The sequence below is a fragment of the Physeter macrocephalus genome, chromosome 21, assembly GCF_002837175.3.
Source record: "Physeter macrocephalus isolate SW-GA chromosome 21, ASM283717v5, whole genome shotgun sequence".
Classification (NCBI taxonomy): domain Eukaryota; kingdom Metazoa; phylum Chordata; class Mammalia; order Artiodactyla; family Physeteridae; genus Physeter; species Physeter macrocephalus.
In genome coordinates, this window is record NC_041234.1 from 107,200,956 (window position 1) to 107,219,284 (window position 18,329).

The following is an 18,329-nucleotide window of genomic DNA, read 5'->3' on the forward strand; positions in this document are numbered from 1 at the left end:
GTATGGAAGAAGAAACTTGTTTCTTCTTTACTAACGAAAGGGAAAGCCTGGAAGTGAATGATATGGGTAGGTAAAAAAAAAAAAAAAAAAAAGAAAAAGAAAAAAAAAAAGCCTTTACGTAACTTTTTTTGCTGGGAGAGAAGACTGCGAAGCACATTTTCCAGGAAGTGTGGGCTGCGACGATTGTGCGCTCTTAACTAATCCTGAGTAAGGTGGCCACTTTGACAGTCTTCTCATGCTGCCTCTGCCACCTTCTCGGTCAGAAGACATCATTTCAACTCGAACGCAGCATGATCGAAACGTACAGCCAACCTTCTCCCCGCTCTGTGGCCACTGGACCACCCGTCAGTATGAAAATTTTTATGTATTTACTTACTATTTTTCTTATCACCCAGATGATTGGGTCAGCGCTTTTTGCTGTGTATCTTCACAGAAGATTGGACAAGGTAAGGTGAACCATAGGCCTTTATTAACTAAATCTGGGGTTCTTATCGATGTGTGGGTTGGTTGGTTTCAGTTCTACCCAAATGATGGACAATGGTAAGAACCCAAATAGATAAGTGGTCTTGTGGCATGGGTTGTGGTCTAGTTAGTGAGATGTTCTACTCTTTTCTCTGGTCAAGAGCCTTGGCCCTGGAGTCAGACTGCTGGGTTCAAATATTGACTCGGTCCCCTACTAGTTCTGTGATCCCGGGCAAGTTATTTGCCGTTTCTATGCCTCAGTTTCCACATCTGAGAAATGGGGATGTTAAGGGTACCCACCTCACAGATTAAAGTCAAGCTAAGACCAGAGCCAGGCACAAAGTAAGCACTACGTAGACATTAGCTGGAATGATTTGCTAAGGTTTTGCTTAAAAAGTAAACTGTTTGTTTTTTTCTGATGGAGACAACTGTTTTTCTTCTAAATATCCAACTAGACAAGGAGAGCATCAATCTGAGCTTCAGGTTAGCATAGACATGGGTAAGTCCCTGAGAGTGGCGTTCTCTGTATAATTCTTCAAATGCTGATTGTAGTTGCAAGCTGCTCAGTTTCCCTCTGAGATGTTTTACGTTCTTAAATAGTTGGACATACAGAACAAAAGAGTGGAGTAAGTTAGCAGGTTGTTCTGCATTCTGAAGAAAAATAACCATTAGGATTTATCCTGTTTCCATGCGTTTACCCACCTCCACTGATAAGCATCATTGGCTGTGTTGAAAAAATACCAATCATAGATGAAAAGGAGAAATTCCGTCCATGATTTGGCTGTTCCTAAAAGTCTGGATGTGGGAATTGTGGATGCACAGGGACGTGCGAGTGGCCGTTATTGGGATGCCAGTCTTGAGTTAAGACCATGAGGTTTTCTATCAGGATAAGGTGGAGCAGGAACAATTGAGGCAATTCTTGGGTTACCCCAATTTTAGGTGTCACTGCTGAGAAAAGAGCAGGGCTCTGGGTCTGGTTGTTTGTTTGTGTTTGGCCTGGTGGGCTCTGCCAATCAAATGCCTGGACATAAGCCTAGCCTCTATAGGGGAAATACTGACCTGGGTAGACTCAAATTTACCCTAGCACTTGGGTGTCCTCTTAATGACAGTGAAAGCCACCGGCTAGCTGGATCTGGTTCTGAATCTAAAAATGTAATCTGAATGTAAGAAAATGGCACAGAATTAGTTGATTAAACAAGTGAATTCCATATATTTCCTTATTCTAAGACATCGGAAGATAAAATACCTCATTACCTTCGGGAATGAAAGATGACTTCTTTAAAAATGAAAATGTTTTCTGCAAATACTAAACTTAAAAAGGAGAGATGTAATTAGAACTCAAGTCATTGATACACATTGCAAATTACCTTTTCCAAAGCACTGCAACACAAACCCTAAAACTAAGCGGGCAAATTAGCTCAGCAGAAAACTATTCTATAGACTGTGTTTATAATGACCAATCATTACTGAAGCCGTGGGAAATATGACCATTAGAGAACGTTGCTGATAAATTACACGGGAAAAAGTACACTTTGTGATGGAATTTCATTAGAATAGCTGTGATTTCTACCTAGCATTGCAGACCACATGACATTTTCTTTGCTGGCTTTTGTAGATTTTTTAAACTGCCAATACCAAATATCAGTAATCCAGTACACTAACTTGTTATTATGCCCCATTTATATCTGCAAAGTCCTCCTCGTGTCGTTGAGGCCATGGAAGTGATTGTAGAGGCAGACAGAATTACAATGTCTCATGTCCCTGTTATTTCATAAATAGATAGAAGATGAAAGGAATCTTCATGAAGATTTTGTGTTCATGAAAACGATACAGCGGTGCAGCAAAGGAGAGGGGTCCTTATCATTACTGAACTGTGAGGAAATTAGAAGCCGGTTTGAAGACCTGGTCAAGGTAAGGACCTCAGTTGTTGGGAAAAGTGTCACTGAAAAGTTTTGGTTGGGAAACCTGCTAGGTTGGGACACTAAAACGTGACCACGTAAAATTTAAACATGTGTTTTATATATATATACTATAGATACATATCGCCATACATATGTACCTACATGTATATATGGGTATGTGTATCAAAAAAGCAAAACTGAAGCCAAAATCCTATGGTTAAAAGGGAAAGGAAAGTTGGAAGTGTGCCCGTTGATAGGAATGCCCTTAGGAAGAACAAAAGAGACTCTCTCTGGGGAAAATACACACTCTCATGGGCACATTCACACAAGCACATGAGGTCAGACATGCAGATGCCTCAGGGAAAAGGATGAAGTCTACCAAGTTTGTTTTTTGCATTTTCTTATCTTTCCATCCAAACCTTGATGCCTTCCCACTGTGGACCCAGGGTCTGGTTCCCATTTCCCAGGGAAGCGATAACCATTGGCCACTGCAGCGTTGGCAGGCCACAGGTTAAGGGTTTGCCTTTACTGGGGGAGGTGGGGACTTCTGAACACCGATAGGCTCTAACATATGAAGGAACGCTTCTCTCATAATGGGATTTCAGGTGCCATGTAAGTGAGATCTTTTCCTTTTCCTGGGAGGAGAGGTGTGGGCAATTGGCGATGGACCGTCTCAGTACCGCTCAAACCAGACCCCGTATCATACCACCTGCTCATGGAGCCAGTCCCCTCTAGGGCCAATCAAGACCCGAGGCAGAGAGTCTGAAGCCTTCTAGCCCACAGACTGGCGCCCAGCATGAAGTACCTGCAGTGGCCTATGATAGGTACCTAAAGCGAGAGTTTCTAGACCGTTTACTGAGGACATGCCCACAACATTAATTCCATCGCTGTAGACAAGGGGTCTAGGAGCTCTTTCTCCAGAAGAAGAACAGCAAGAAGCCTTTCTGCCCGTTTCCCCCTCAGAACACCGAGTCAAATACCTTGGGCCCTCAGGGGACTTGGGGGTCGTGACTAGGAGGCCGCATCCAGGCTGAGGGCAGCGCTGTGCCACATGGGTGGGTATCTGGAGAAACCAACGGGAGTTAGCTCTCACATGTGGGTAATGTGTAATTAACCTGGGAGTGAAGGACCTGAGATCTTATTTCTGAGCTTATTCCTGTCCTCCTGTACTGTCCCCGGTGTGTCATTTAATCCAGTAGTGAGGACTCTGAAAGCTTATTCCTGGGTCACCTACGGGAATCAGAATGCAGCTCAAATCTGCTGCTGGCTTTTAGGTTCTTTACACTAATCTAGGCTTTAGAGAAAGACTCCTAACTCTTTATTGGCAAGGCCTGAGAACGATTTGAGTTCCTCTGGTTCTTCAAGGCTTCTGGCCAGTATTACAGGGTATTGGAAGGCGTTGCAAATTGAAATGGGAATAAAGCCACTTTGAGAACAACGCTTAATAATCCAAATAGCATATTTAATGTGCTGGGCTGTGTGACCTTGGGCAAATGACTTCACTTCTCTGGGCCTCATTTTTCTCATCTATCCAATGAGAGGGCCGAGATGGTCTGCCAGGGCACTACCAGCTCTGACATCCTGTAATTATGTGATCAGCCTTCAGTTGCCCCCCAAAGGCAGTGAGAGTGGCTGTTGGTTTCTTCCCTCCCTCCCTCTCTCTTACTGAGAGTTTTACAGTTGTACTGCCAATTCCTCACGGCTGTATTTCAGGTTGGATATGTAAAGCTTCCCAAATCAGCTACCCAGGACAAAAGTAAGGAAGAAAGTCAGTTTGGCCTCTTTGCTTATGCTTGCATGAAAAAAGTGACAGCTCCCAAGTTTCATACTCGGGAAAGGCAGACCGTCGCAGGCATGTCCGTCAGGGCTCCTTCCGTGCAACAGAGGAAGCCCCTTGCCTGCGGTGCTGCGGGGTGGAGTCCGAGTCAATGTCATCTGCTCCAACGATTGACCCCCGTTCCAATATCCATTCCCCGACACTTCTCATTCTAAAACAATATTTTGGACTTTTTTTCTTTAACCCAACAGGCCGACTACAAAATAACCCCCAAATTGGATTATTTATATTCTTAGCTAATGCTAGCAGCCTTTCTTTCTGGGTCACAGTCTGATTGGTCCAGAGCAACCCAAGGTCTGAATCACAGGAGGGGGTCTTCGAAATCATCAGATCCAATGATCAACCCAGAGCTGCTGCTTCTCCCCACAGCCGCTACCCAGTGGTCACTCAATCTGTTTGAACACCTCTAGTGACGGGGAACTCATTATTTCCTGAGGCAGGTCGCACCTAGCTAGCTGTCACTCTGGGTGGAAGATGGGATTCGGGGCTGATGTTAGAGCAGACGAAGGCAGCATTTTAAGAGGTATAATTGCACATTAAAACTTTCTCCCTCCCCCCAGCTCCCTGCTAGAGTGATCAGTTCCATGACTGTCTGCTCGCCAATGCCCGAGGTGTCTTTGATAAGGTCAAAGCATCTCCTTTTCGAGTTAAAGGTCAAGCTATCCAACCCTGCCACATGGAGTTCCCCCTAAGAGAGAAATAACTAATTCCAGATTTTCTGAAAGTCAACTTTCAAAAGTCTTTCAGTTGAGGTGGGGAGTGTGGCTGGGGGAAAGTTCACAGAAAGGCAAGGCCGGGCGCATTAAAGGGCAAACTTTGCTGACTTCACGTTTTCATGTTGGCCAAGCCCTGACACCAATGCAACCACCTAGCCTAAGAGTATCTCACCCTCGATCACCACACTCCATCTTTTGAAAAGGCACGAAATATTCATTTGTTTGCTTGTTATCTCACAAACATTTTCCTGTTGCAGCACTTTCACACTTGCCACACTTGAGCTCGAGTGGAAAGTTGAGGCTCTGGGCGCCGAGAGAGTTTTGGGGCGCGGGCTCCCGGTTAGGCTCCGTGACTTACACCCTCACATCTGGCACTCGAGCCGAGCGTACAGGGAACCCCTCAGCAGTAACAACACGAATTCCTTCTTGGGGAGGAACGAAAAGGAAGGGAGCTGTAGAAAATTGATTCCAGGAACTGGAAGGCACACAGGACTTTGATTACCAGAAGATGTGAAAATACTATTGCCTTCCCCACCTGTGTTCAGAGTACAGCGTTAAGCCCAGCCTCGGAATGAGATCTCAGTTTCTACTGTCGGCTTCAGCCTCAGATTCCTTGGGTGACCTCATGCCTGCCAGTTAAGCCCACCGTGCCTTTTATTCAGTATCTTTAAATCTTTAAAATAGCAACAGCAGCCTTTATTACCTTCCAATCTGTGTAGATGGCACTCTCTGCCAGCTTCTTTAAGTGCCTCTAGCCTTCCTGCAGTTGCTGATGAGAAGAAACCCCTTAAGAAGTGCTGCGTTTGGCTTGGAACATCAGCCGCCTTGGGAGATTACCTGAGTTTCCTATACGCTGATGATTCGAAGTAAGAAGGGGTCACACAAGGCAACCAGCAACAAGAGAACCTCTTCAGCCCATTGACAGGGACAACAAAATTTTTTTAAAAAGTCTGAGGATCTTTTCATAGTCTGGGATTTCTTCCCAAGGTCAAACTTACTATTTCCATTTCCTAAGAGATTTCAGACCAATTTTTTTCTAACAGATACACACCATGCTTTATGTTAATAATATTCTATATACCAGTTCCCAGGGTAGAATCTGCTCCCCATTCAGCATTATTTTTCAATACTCGTCAAAGCCAGGGAGGTTGGGGTCATAGGAGGGGTCAGGATGGCAGTCATTGGTCTGGAGAGAGCACTGGAAGATAATAAAGCCCAGATTCTGTTTCCAGGTTCACTCCTGGGCTTTCTGGGCTGTCAGCTCATCTGTCAAAGCCATGGGCTCCTAATCGGTAGGATGGAATTAATGACAGGATCTGAGTCTATATGATACTCTTCACCAGAAACAGGCAACAGAGTAATGGCAGGTGCCAAATGAATGAAACCTCCCTCTAAAGCCCCCGCCAGAGTTCCTGTCAAAATGACCTTTTGCCATGATTCTTATTTTAGGGTATAATGCAAAGCAAAGAAGTGAAGAAGAAAGAAAAAAACTTTGAAATGCACAAAGGTAGGTTGCCCTTTACCATTTCTACGAATACTTAAAAACTAAAAGGAAGCTTTAGGCCGATCACACCGAACAACCCAGTGTTGGATCAGGGAACTTGTAGCCCCGGAAATAAAACAGGAACACAATTGCCAAATCAATACCTTCTCTGGTGCCTGTGATTTAGAAAGGAGTTGTATGGACACATTTATAGGGAAGGCTGTGTTCCTTTAGTGCTGACAATACCAAGTATGAAGAAATCACATTATTTTCAACACGTTAATCAAAGCAACCATACAGCCTAGTACCACCTACAGAGGATAAGATGACAAGACAGTCAGCATTTGGTAGCGGTGTCATTCATCACTCAATGATAACAGTTTTTTCATGGGGAAACACGGCCAGTGGAGCCTCGGAGACCCAGGAGTGATTCAGCGTGACAGCGCTGTTCTTTGCCCTGTTCTTGACGTCAGAGCATCTCAAACATCCCAGGGTTGGAAGGGACCTTGACGGTTCTCAAATCACGCACCATCCCCGGATCACGAATCTCCTTCACAACAGCACTGACCATCGACTCTCTGATCAAACATGCCTAGACACCTTCTAGCTCATAAAGCAGCCTGGGCCATCTTTGAACGGCCCTAATAATTTTAATAATAAGATTACTCTATACTCGAGAGAAGGCTTTTCTCCTCTGGAGTTGAAATTTGTTCTTATAATCTCCACTAACTGAATCGAGATCTGCTCTTTGGAGCCATACTGAACGAAGTACATAATTCCTCTTCTACACAGCAGCTGTCCATATGTTGAAAACCACAGTCATGGTCCCTGAGCCTTTTCTTCTCCAGGGTAAACCTTCTCAGTGTCTCCCGCTGTTCCTCCTGTGACCCTTTCCAGGCTTTTTCTTGCCCTCGTTTAGGTCCTTTTCTGGACACAATAACTTTCTCTGTTCTTTTTAGAATGTAGCACCCCAAACCAAATACAATAATGCCTGGAGTGACCCGAGCAGCTGAGTATGGGGAAAATGGAGTGTTTGTAGATGGGTGTTGTTAGACAAACTGCTACATCACAAAGTCAGTGTAAAAGATGGCATGGTTTGTGTAAATTTAATACACACAAGGAAATACATACATACATAGAGAGATATAGATACTGTCTTCTGAGGCAAAGAGCTTGCTTTAACCATTGGTCTGGATGCAAAGGGTCACCTGATTTCCATGAAGCCTCTGCTTTCAGAATGACTGTAAAATATGTTGAGTGGTACCATGTTGTCTGTTAATTGCCGTGAAATTTGAGGAAACAGTTCATGTGGGTGCTGCCTAGCAGTCTTTAGGAAAACGATACACTCAACAAAGCTGGTCATTTAGGTCATGCAGCTTGACTCGTTATTCATAGGACACCTACAAAGGGTCCAGCTCCAGGCTCATCAGTGGGAAAAAAAAAAAAAGAACTTCCACACCGTGTCTGCACGTAGGAGATTCAGCACATGTGATTAAGGAGCAAACCTTTTACGTGAGCAACAATTAGAGGCAGATATAATACGGTGGCCAGTGCTTGACCAAATGAGACACCAGAAGCATTTTACTAGCTAAGTGTGCAGACACGACCTTTGGGCCCACTAAGATGACCAGTGCATGGGAGTTGTTCTTAAAATCAAGATTCAAAATGTGTTTAATGAAGATCATTTTCTTTAGTCTGTGTCAATCTATGTAAAGCGGAGTCAGGTACTGAATGGCGATTGGAAGACCGGGCTCGGTGGAAATAGCCAACTCAGTTGTTCAGATTTTAGAAAACAACATTTCCCTCTGGTTTTAAGGGATTTCAAGGCCATCTTTTCCTTCCTTTCACGTAACCTATTTAGGTACAGTCTCTGTGACCCAGCTGCAGAACTAGACCAAATCGTTCTGTGGCCAGTTTTGTGTTTCTTTGGCCTGACAGTTGGTCTTTGGTTTCATTTCAGGTGATCAGGATCCTCAAATCGCGGCACATGTCATCAGTGAGGCCAGTAGTAAAACAGCATCTGGTAAGTCCAAAGCATCTGAACATCAGCCACCCGAGGGGGAAGGCCAGGAGGCTAAAGCAAGGCAGCCTAACAATTAGGCTCCTGTCTTCCTCTGGGGGCCAATTTACAAAGCTACCCAGACATGCCTCGTGCACTTGCCTTTGTCTTCCAAGTAGGCTCAAATGCACAGATGGGACTTGAAGGGACAAAAGGAGGTGGGAAACAATCCCAATGTTCTCATTAGGTTCTTGCTCTGTGGCTGATTCCAAATGATGAATTACTGGGTGGAGGGACCATTATTCTGATAACACAGAAGAGATGGCACGTAGTGACCTCCTAACTGGGAGCATCCCTCATCCTAACCCCTCTTCACTGTATGCAAATGGGCCTCAAGGGGTATTTCCTGCCATCTGCCAATCCCTGTATGATTAACCCCAGCCTCACTGGGGCCAACCTCAGGGAAATTGAAGGTAAAATCATTCTGCAAAGATCAATAGGCGCCAGGATGTTAGATTTTCCAGTGAAGTAACAACAGACGACATACTGTAATCTTTTCAACTCTCAATGATTTTCTTTCCATATACGTTCTGCCATGATTCTAGCCCTTAGATTTTTTTTTTTTTCCCCAAATCTGTACCTCACGATAGCTGGTGCTGGACAATATGGCACATCTGATAAATGGATGGAAACATGCACACTAGCATAAAATCCCCTGTCTACATAAATGCAGGCCAAGAGCATCAGAGCAGTCTTTGAAAACTTTAACACAGCGCTCTGGAATGGAGTTCTAAGCAGTGTGTGTGTGTGTGTGTGTGTGTGTGTGCGCGCGTGTAAGAGAGAGACAGAGATGTAGAGAGAGACACACAGAGAGAGAGGAAAGGAGATAGGACCTCATCTTGGAGGTGGCTTGGGTTCTCAGTGGGTATAATGCATACGTAGTTTTCCTGGATCGTGGTACAGGAGCATGACTACCACTTGCTGGGTGACCTTGGGCAAGTCCCTTTACCTTCGCAGCAGTTTCCTGTCTCACTTCACAGGGTGACTCTGAGCATCAAATCAGCTAATATAGAAGAAAGTTATTCTGTCCAGCGCTATACAAACGTAAGGTGTCATTCCTTAGCTACTTCACTGCAGTTCAGCTGTCAGAAGAGCAACATAAAGCCCTTTTTGATAACACTTACCCCACAATGTTTAACAATTCTGCCAAGTACCCCTTTCTCATAAAATACACTTATGGGAGAATATCACAACCATATCTGGTATGTCCAGGGTGGTCATCCACATGATACAGTCTCATCCAGATTGGATGGATGCCAGCGACAGAGACACCTCCTAGAAGAATAGCTTGCCTTGCATAGATTTCACAGTGCTCACATATTCTGCCGAAGGGCCCATGATGGCTGTTGGTCCAACTGCTGGTTGACGGTCTGTGTCACAGTAGGTCTGCAGGGCATCAGGTGAGAAGAAAGTCACACCTCTTACCCCACAAGCCTCTCAGACCTACTTGGTCACGCTGCTCCAAACCTGACCTACATCTCACAGCAAGGACGAAAATTAGGTAGGGACTTACGAAGATAAACCTTGTGGACTCAAAGATAGGGAAGCTGCCCGTGTTTTCTCAATCAGATGGTCCAAAAGCGAAAACATCATAATGAAGCATCTCTAGAGCGATCTGGAGGCCCAAGAAATGTCAGGCATTTCAGGATGCCTTTCCTAATTACTAAGGGACGAGTCTTAACAGGTGGGGTCTTGCACCCTGAGAGGCCTAAGACCACCAAATAGGAGTCCAAAGAAAAGCTCAAGGGAGCAAATGCGAGGATACTTTCACTTCTCCCCACCCTCCACCCCCGGCAGTCTAGCTGTCTGTGGGGGCTGAGATTTGAAATCGGCCGCACACACTACTTTGAACGCAGTCAACATCTCAGGCGAGAAAAATGGCACATTGTTGGTGGGTACTTCGGCTTAGCCACAAGAATACAGGCACTTTCAAGTTGGCGGCGCCCACTACAATGGGAGATCAAAACACGCAGTGAAATGACAGGTTTATTTTCATACTTCCTTGCCTAATTTTAGTCCTTGCTGTGGGAGGCGGATCGGGTTTGCAAGAGCGTGATCAGGTAGGAAGAAATGGGGTCTTTCCTCTGTGCTGAGGCCGAGCAAGAGAGGTCGGCAAGTCCTCGACTTTGGAAAACTCCAGGAAAGCAAGATACGAGTTAGTATTAGCAAGGACTTTGAGCATTTTGGCAGGCGTAATTTATGACCTGGGATTTCTAAGTCATTCACACTCTTTTAAGTTCAAGGGCGAATTGGCTTTAAGAGCTCTTAAGGGGAGAAGGAAACTCACCGTGCTCTGTTACGTGAGCTAACCTTCACAACAAGTCTCTGAAACAGGCTGTAATATTAGCCCCGTGTTACAGGTAAGGAACGGAGAGGCTCAGGGAGATTGACTTGCCCAAGCTTGAATAAGGCCTGGATGGGAACCCAGCTCCGTCTGACTGTGCAACCCATGCTGATTGGTCAGCCGTGGCTCCTCCATAGACTGAGGGCTGGACGGGTCCTTCAGAAATCCCTGACGACCCGAACTCCCACTCCTATGTGAAGCCAGTATCCAACACGAAACCACATTGTCTGTTAGAATCTGACTCATGTCTGTCCCACCTCACCACGGATTTTCCCCTCTCCGTTACAGTTCTCCAGTGGGCCCCCAAGGGATACTACACCCTAAGCACCAACTTGGTAACCCTCGAAAACGGGAAACAGCTGGCCGTGAAAAGACAAGGACTCTATTACATCTACGCCCAGGTCACCTTCTGTTCCAATCGGGAAACTTCGAGTCAAGCTCCATTTATAGCCAGCCTCTGCCTGAAGTCCCCAGGTGGAGCGGAGAGAATCTTACTGAGAGCTGCAAATACCCGCAGCCCCGCCAAGCCGTGCGGGCAGCAATCCATTCACTTGGGAGGAGTCTTTGAATTGCAACCGGGTGCTTCGGTGTTTGTCAACGTGACTGATCCAAGCCAAGTGAGCCACGGGACTGGCTTCACGTCGTTTGGCTTACTCAAGCTCTGAACGGTGTAAGCTGGCAGGTTGCGGCTGGGCCGATGCTGGCGGCTTCACAGTCGAGCAAAGCACTTGAGACCGCCCACCGCACCCCGTTGGACTGCCTATTTATAACCCTAGGATCCTCCTCACGGAGAACTATTTATTATACATCCCGAGGCATGTAGGGCTGCAATGAGTGAATTACCGGGCGGAGGAAACCCCTGTTCCATAAGAGCTTATAGTCTGAAGCAGCAACCCCACTGATGCAGACATCCAGAGAGTCCTATGAAAAGACAAAGCCATTACGCACAGCTCGAATTCTGAGCAAACAGCAGAAAATTAGCCAAGTTTAGTTTTGTTTCTTTGCGTGCAGTGTCCTTCAGTGGAGAATGTATTTGATTTCTCAGTGAAGATGCCGGAGGGAAACGCGGAGCCTCAGCTCACATTCAATTGCGGTGGATTCTGGGTCCCTGCGGCCGCGATGGAAGTGGGGCAGACTTTAGAAAGTATAATGCAGTGGAGAACCGAAACCCTGCCCCCTCCCCAGTCACCCTGACACCCATTCTCATCCTTTCTTTCTCTCCTACACACACACACACACACACACACACACACACACACACACACACACACACACACACACGAGTCAGGCTGTTGCTAATCAAGTATCTTATTTCCACCCTGTTCTCCACCACTGTCGATGGGGTAGGCGGGCGGAGGGCAGCTCTGAGGCTGCCCACTCCCTCCAGAGAAATGACTGGATTTAAAGGAAATCTATCGTATCTACCTGCAGTCCCCATTGTTTCCAGAGTGAACTGGTGATTATCTTGTTATTTATTTTTTGAATAATAAAGATCTCTTAACATGACTGTGGTTATTGAGCCTCTGAAGCCCCAGGCCCGGTTGGGGGGAGGGGGTATCATTCGGAGGGGACGTTCCCAACCCTGTGATGCTTTCAGAAACTTGGTTCTGAAGCTTGTGGCACCACAAAATATCTTGGTGACAGCACACTCCCTGGAAGGCTGCGATAGCCTTTGATGGATGACAGGAAAGCGTAGCCAGTGAAAAGCTTGCTCAGGAAGGGTTGCAGAGGATTGAAAAAAGGCTGGGTTTTTTTCTTGATTAATCACAGCTAAGCGAAGCTTAAACGAGAAGCGGTTGCTTATCTTTTTAATAGCTGTCAAGGCGGTTCCACCTTAGGTGAGAGGACATGGAACTGGGACAAACCGAAGGGAAGCATTGGCCTCTCAGTCTTGTCACTTCCAGTCGAGGGGTTTTTCATGTAAGAAGCCCAGAGTGGCTTCGTCATCCTTACCGGTAGGGGGCCCTTAAGGCAACTACCACGTGTCCAGGCAGAAAAATATGACTGTAGCAATAAGGCAGGGGCGTGAGGAGAGTTGGGGGCAGCTCTCGGCCGCTGGCCCTGCTCTTCGGTCCTCTGGATGGCACGGTCCCTTCCTGGCTGAGTGACTTGGAAGGCCTTAGAGCACGAATTTCTAACACAAGGCTGAAGCCGTGCTAGACAGACTTGCTGGGTTGTGCATGGATACCTTCTCCAACAAGAGAACTTTGGTCTGAGCCCTCGTGACATTTGTGGATTCGGGGACTCAGTCAGGGATGTGTCCACAGTGCGACCTTGTCCTCTGGAGCAAAGATCCTTCTTCAGCGTTGCCCTCGGCACGGGAGACTTGAAGGAAGGGGGGCAGCGAGCAGACACTGCTCATGATACTCTCACAGGTAGGCCAGGACCCGGTCTAGCTGATGGGAGGGCTTGGCCCAGCCCCGAGGGAAGAAGACAATACAGAAGACTGTCCCTCCCTCAGGGCAGCTGAGCGCCCACTCTGGAGCACAGCCATGGGTGGGCAAGAGGGTCATAAGAAGGGAACTCATGTCCAGCCTGGACGAACCTTTTATAGTCTTTATACACTCACATCCTCTGTTTAAACCTTGCCCCTGCACTTCACGCCCCCTTCTTCTTCTTCTTCTTTGGAAATCATTATCTTGCAGACCATCGCTACCTCTAGTAACCATGTGGCTATGGCTAACGATATCTGTTATCAGAAGGAATGCTTAGAGACACAGAAACTCGAATTTTCTAGGCGATCTCCTCTGCTCCCATGCTTTCTGCTGCCCTCTAAATGCCAGTTCCCGCAGCCCCAGCCCAGAACTTTCTCCTAAGCTTCAGCTTCACGTAGCCAAGTGCCCTCAACCCCTCAGGCGGCTTCCTCCTAACGTCGCCCTTGCCCTTCCCAAGAACTCCAGGGCCCATCCCTTCCCCCCTCCTCCTCCTGTCCCACCTGCTCACAGGGGGCTGTCTCTCCCAGCGCATGGGTTGAATGACCCCCTTCGTGCTACTGACGTTACGCCTTTAGTCCTGACCTGCCCCCTAGAGTGTGTCCCCTTCTGCCCGCATTTCCGAATGGTGGGCCCAGGAGTCAAATCCAAGGCATCCAAATGGAACCCTTGATCTCCCCCGCCGCCCACGATGGGACCCACTTTCTGTGCTGCCCGTCCCGGTGAAGGGCGGCCTCACCCCCCCTGCTTCCTGAGCCAGAAACCAGGCTTGACTCTTCACTGCCCTCCCTCCCACATCCAGTCCTACCAGCCCAACACATCAACCTTATTTCTTAAATACCTCTTAATCTGCTTCTTTCTGTCTCCACTGTCACGATCCTAGCCCAAACTCCTGTCATCTCTCTTCTGGAAGATTACAACAGCCTCCTAGACTCTCTTGCCTCCACCCCTGTTCCCTCTCATCCATTCTCCATGTGCGGCCAGAGGCGAGAGCAAATTCTTTTTCTTTTTGGCTGCACCACGCGGCATATGGAACCATAGCTCCCCAACCAGGGATCGAACCCGCGCCCCCTGCAGTGGAAGCAATTCTTAAATACAATTCTGATGTCACCACTCCCCTACTTCTTAACGACCTCAGGATAAAGACCCAAATAATTAACTTATTTCTTCTCCTGCCGATACCTCTCTCAGTGTGTTAAGTTCCAACCCTCAGTTCCTCTAAGCAAGGCTACAAACGCTTTCCTGCCTTAGGAGAGACGGGAATGCTATTTTCTCTGCTTGTGGCTCCCCTCCCCTCCCCGCTGCCCCCCCCCGCACTTAGGCTCACAGCACTTACAGGGTGGAGGTGTTTCCTCTGATGCCGGGAGCTGCTTCTAACCCAGGAGTCCATGAAATAATTCTGTGTTGGTCTAAGCAAGAATATGCACTGCCTTAGGCCTTTAAAGCAGTCTGAAGTACTTGGAGATACAAAAAGGCAACATGATTTTTATTATGTTCTTTTTCTCTGTGAAGCACATCTAGGCTCCACAGACAAATCACTTCACCTCTTCTGAGCCTCAGTGTCCTCATCTGTAAAGTGGGGATGCTAAAAATACATCCTTTGCAAAGTTTATGAGGATTTGATGAGACCATTCCCAGAAAGCCCCAAGCAGAGTCTGCTCTCTGGAACAGATGATCCTATAAAGAGCACTAAGGTGGGTTTCCACGTGGCCCCCAGCACACCAGCCTGCACCCAGTGGCAAAGGTAAACAGGACGGCATCTTAAAATGATTGAAACCTCTGAGACCAAGGCGAATGAATGCCTGGCGGCCCAGGTACACATGAAAGGCCCTGCCCATGTAGTAGACCAAAGACCACACCCAATTTGAAGCAAAGTGAAAGCAAAAAAAAAAAAAAAAAAAAAAAGGAAAAGAAAGGCAAGATTAGAGTACGTACTGAACACTAGAGCAGGCCTATGTGTAGCAAAGACTCTTTCCTATAGTTTCCCTGTCAAAAACGATTAACCATCGGAGGCTGGGGGTTGCCAAATTTTTCAGTAGGCTTGAGCAGTTCCTGCTTTACGATATTTAGGAAGGTTTAAAAACAAAACTATGATCACTCATTCTCCATCTAGAGGACATCAGCTTATAAACTTCCCCCTTCCAAGGTAAACAACAAGGTCCGACCGTATAGCACAGGGAACTATATTCCCGATACACCATAATGGAAAAGAATACGAAAGAATATGTATATGTATGTATAACTGAATCACTCTGCTGTACACCAGACACTAATACAACATTGTAAATCAACTACACTTCAATAAAATAAACTTTAAAAAGAACTTCCCCCTTCCATACCACACTTCTCTGAGTAACCCCAAGAGGCAATTCAGCAACTTTCAAGAAAACCAGTTAAATATATAGTTGCTTTCCATTCCCCATTCCTGGAGTTCCACTGAATTATCTTGTCATATTTTTCCTGCTAATGTAACCCCACTTAAAGTCCAATAATTTTTGGTCATTAACTCTTATCTTCTGTACCTCTCTGATGGTAAACCTCTTTGAAATCCAACATGAAACCTTTAACACATCTTCGATCTGATTCACATTATTTATTTATTTTATTTTTTTATTTTGGCTGCGCTGGGTCTTAGTTATGGCACGTGGACTGTTAGTTGCGGCATGCGGACTCTTACTTGCAGCATGCATACAGGATCTAGTTCCCGGACCACGGATCGAACCCCAGCCCCCTGTGTTGGGAGCGCGGAGTCTTACCCACTGGACCACCAGGGGAGTCCCTGATTCACATTTCTTATTACTAGGAGTTAAAGACTTGGTTTTTTATCCATTCACCCACCCATCCAACATGGATTGGGATGATACGTTCTGTGCTATGCACTCGATGGATATGATCCAGTCCCTGCCCTCAAGTAGCTTATGGAATTTTGCATCACAGGTGTGCAAATGTTGAAAGCCCAGCGTGCATGCTGCAGCGGGGGTCAGGACCAGTGGAACAGGGAATACAGGGGAAGGACATGTAACTCGGACAAGCGGGGCAAGGTAGGTGTCAGGAAAGGCTTTCCAGGACAGGTGGCACAGACTGAGTCTTGAGGGATCTTGAGGGGAGGAGGGGCCACAGGGAGGAAAGGAGGACCAGAGGGAGAGCACAGAACATACGAAAGCAGAGACTGTGAAGATGGATAAAAGGTTCAGGGGGGCAGCAGGAGGAGTCAGCTCGCAGAGGGCCTTGTGGGAGAAAGAACCTTGGTGTACAGGTCAAACGGCACATGCTGAAGCCCAGCCTAGGAAGAGCCTTCGTGCTCACCTGGCAGACACAAACTTCCTTCTGAGTCGCTTGCCCAGAGGGGCTGGCTCTACAGCTTGGCCGAGGTCGCCTGCATGCCAAGAGCTGGGTCACACTGGACCCTGCAGGCTTGGAGGTCGCTGAAAGCTTAGAACCCCACTGGCCTCTGCTATTGGCACCGAGGCAAGTCTTCACAATTCTTCCAAACAGCAGAGACCTCAAATCATGGGGAAAGTTGGCTCATTCAACAAATATTTCTGGAGTAGGTTCTATGGGCTTGACCCTGTATTAGGCCCCGAATTTACATGGATGAAAGGAGCCTATTCCCCCCCCCCCTTAAGGTAATTTACATTTAGTGTGGAAAAAGACACAAGCAAATAAAGTGCAGCGTGATGGAGTCTGGATTCCCTGAGGAGGCAATGCTTGAGCTTTTTTTTTTTTTTTGTAATTTATTTGAAAATTATTTCAAACATACGGAAAAGTTGCAAAAATAAGAACAGTACAAATAAAAAGTGGTTTCTGTGATGGAGTCTGGATTCCCTGGGGAGGCAATGCTTGAGCTTTTTTTTTTTTTTTGTAATTTATTTGAAAATTATTTCAAACATACGGAAAAGTTGCAAAAATAAGAACAGTACAAATAAAAAGTGGTTTCTGAATCATTTGAGAGTAAGTTGTGTACCTCACGGCCTTCACCCCTAAATACTTCAGCGTGTATTTCCTAGGAATAAAGATATTCTTGTTTATAACCACAGGTAAGGTTATCAACTTCAGTCGATTTAACATTGATATTGATCTTCCATTTGTATTCCAATTCAGGTATGTCGTCCAATAATATCTTATATAGCATTTTCTCCTCCAGCACGGGATCCAGTTTAGGGTCGGTATTGCATTTGGTTGTCATGTCTCTTTAGTCACCTTTAATCTGGAACATTTCCACAATCTTTGTCCTTTTTTTAAAAAAATAAATTTATTTATTCATTTACTTCTGGCTGCATTGGATCTTCGTTGCTGTGTGCGGGCTTTCTCTAGTTGCAGCGAGCGGGGGCTACTCTTCACTGTGGTGCACGGGCTTCTCATTACGGTGCCTTCTCTTGCTGCGGAACACAGGCTCTAGGCGCGCGGGCTCAGTAGCTGTGGCTCGCGGGCTCTAGAGCGCAGGCTCAGTAGTAGTGGTGCACGGACTTAGTTGCTCTGCGACATGTGGGATCTTCCCGGACCAGGGCTCGAACTGGTGTCCCCTGCATTGGCAGGCGGATTCTTAACCACTGAGAAGGGAAGCCCACAATCTTTGTCTTTAATGACATTGGCTTTTTAGACTAATATAGTAACAATCTGTCCCCTTTAAAAAAAAAAGTGTTCCTTATTTTGAGTTTGTCTGATGTTTCCTCATGATTAAATTCAGGTTATGCTTTCCTGGATGGAAAACTACATAAATGATGTTGTGTCCTTCGCAGCGTATCACATCTGGAGGCACATGACGGCCGTTTGCCTTCCACTGTTGTTTTTTTTGAAAATTAATTATTTAATTTATTAATTTATTTTTGGCTGTGTTGGTTTTTTGTTGCTGCGCACGGGCTTTCTCTAGCTGCAGCGAGCGGGGGCTGCTCTTCGTTGCGGTGCGCGGGCTTCTTATTGCGGTGGCTTCTCTTGTTGTGGAGCACGGGCTCTAGGCGCACAGGCTTCACTAGCTGTGGCACGTGGGCTCAGTAGCTGTGGCTCGCGGGCTCTAGAGCGCAGGCTCAGTAGTTGTGGCGCACGGGCTTAGTTGCTCTGCGGCACGTGGGATCTTCCCGGACCAGGGCTTGAACCC

At 46.6% G+C, this 18,329-nt stretch overlaps 1 protein-coding gene across 1 annotated transcript; it reads left to right on the top strand.

Moving 5' to 3' along the window:
* The first annotated feature begins 290 nt into the window (after positions 1–290).
* CD40LG (CD40 ligand) lies at positions 291–11,770 on the top strand. The gene is made up of 5 exons (XM_007100264.3): positions 291–446; positions 2,242–2,373; positions 6,366–6,423; positions 8,360–8,422; positions 11,091–11,770. The coding sequence occupies exons 1-5, from the start codon at positions 291–293 to the stop codon at positions 11,465–11,467; spliced, it is 786 nt and encodes a 261-aa protein (XP_007100326.1). The 3' UTR covers positions 11,468–11,770.
* The last annotated feature ends 6,559 nt before the right edge of the window (positions 11,771–18,329 follow it).

Excerpts from the sequence above, each read along its gene's own strand:
- CD40LG (XM_007100264.3), top strand. The coding sequence starts at position 291 with ATGATCGAAACGTACAGCCAACCTTCTCCCCGCTCTGTGGCCACTGGA. Across the intron at positions 2,374-6,365 it reads GGTTTGAAGACCTGGTCAAG|GGTATAATGCAAAGCAAAGA; the intron begins GTAAGGACCTCA and ends TTCTTATTTTAG. Across the intron at positions 8,423-11,090 it reads CAGTAGTAAAACAGCATCTG|TTCTCCAGTGGGCCCCCAAG; the intron begins GTAAGTCCAAAG and ends TCTCCGTTACAG.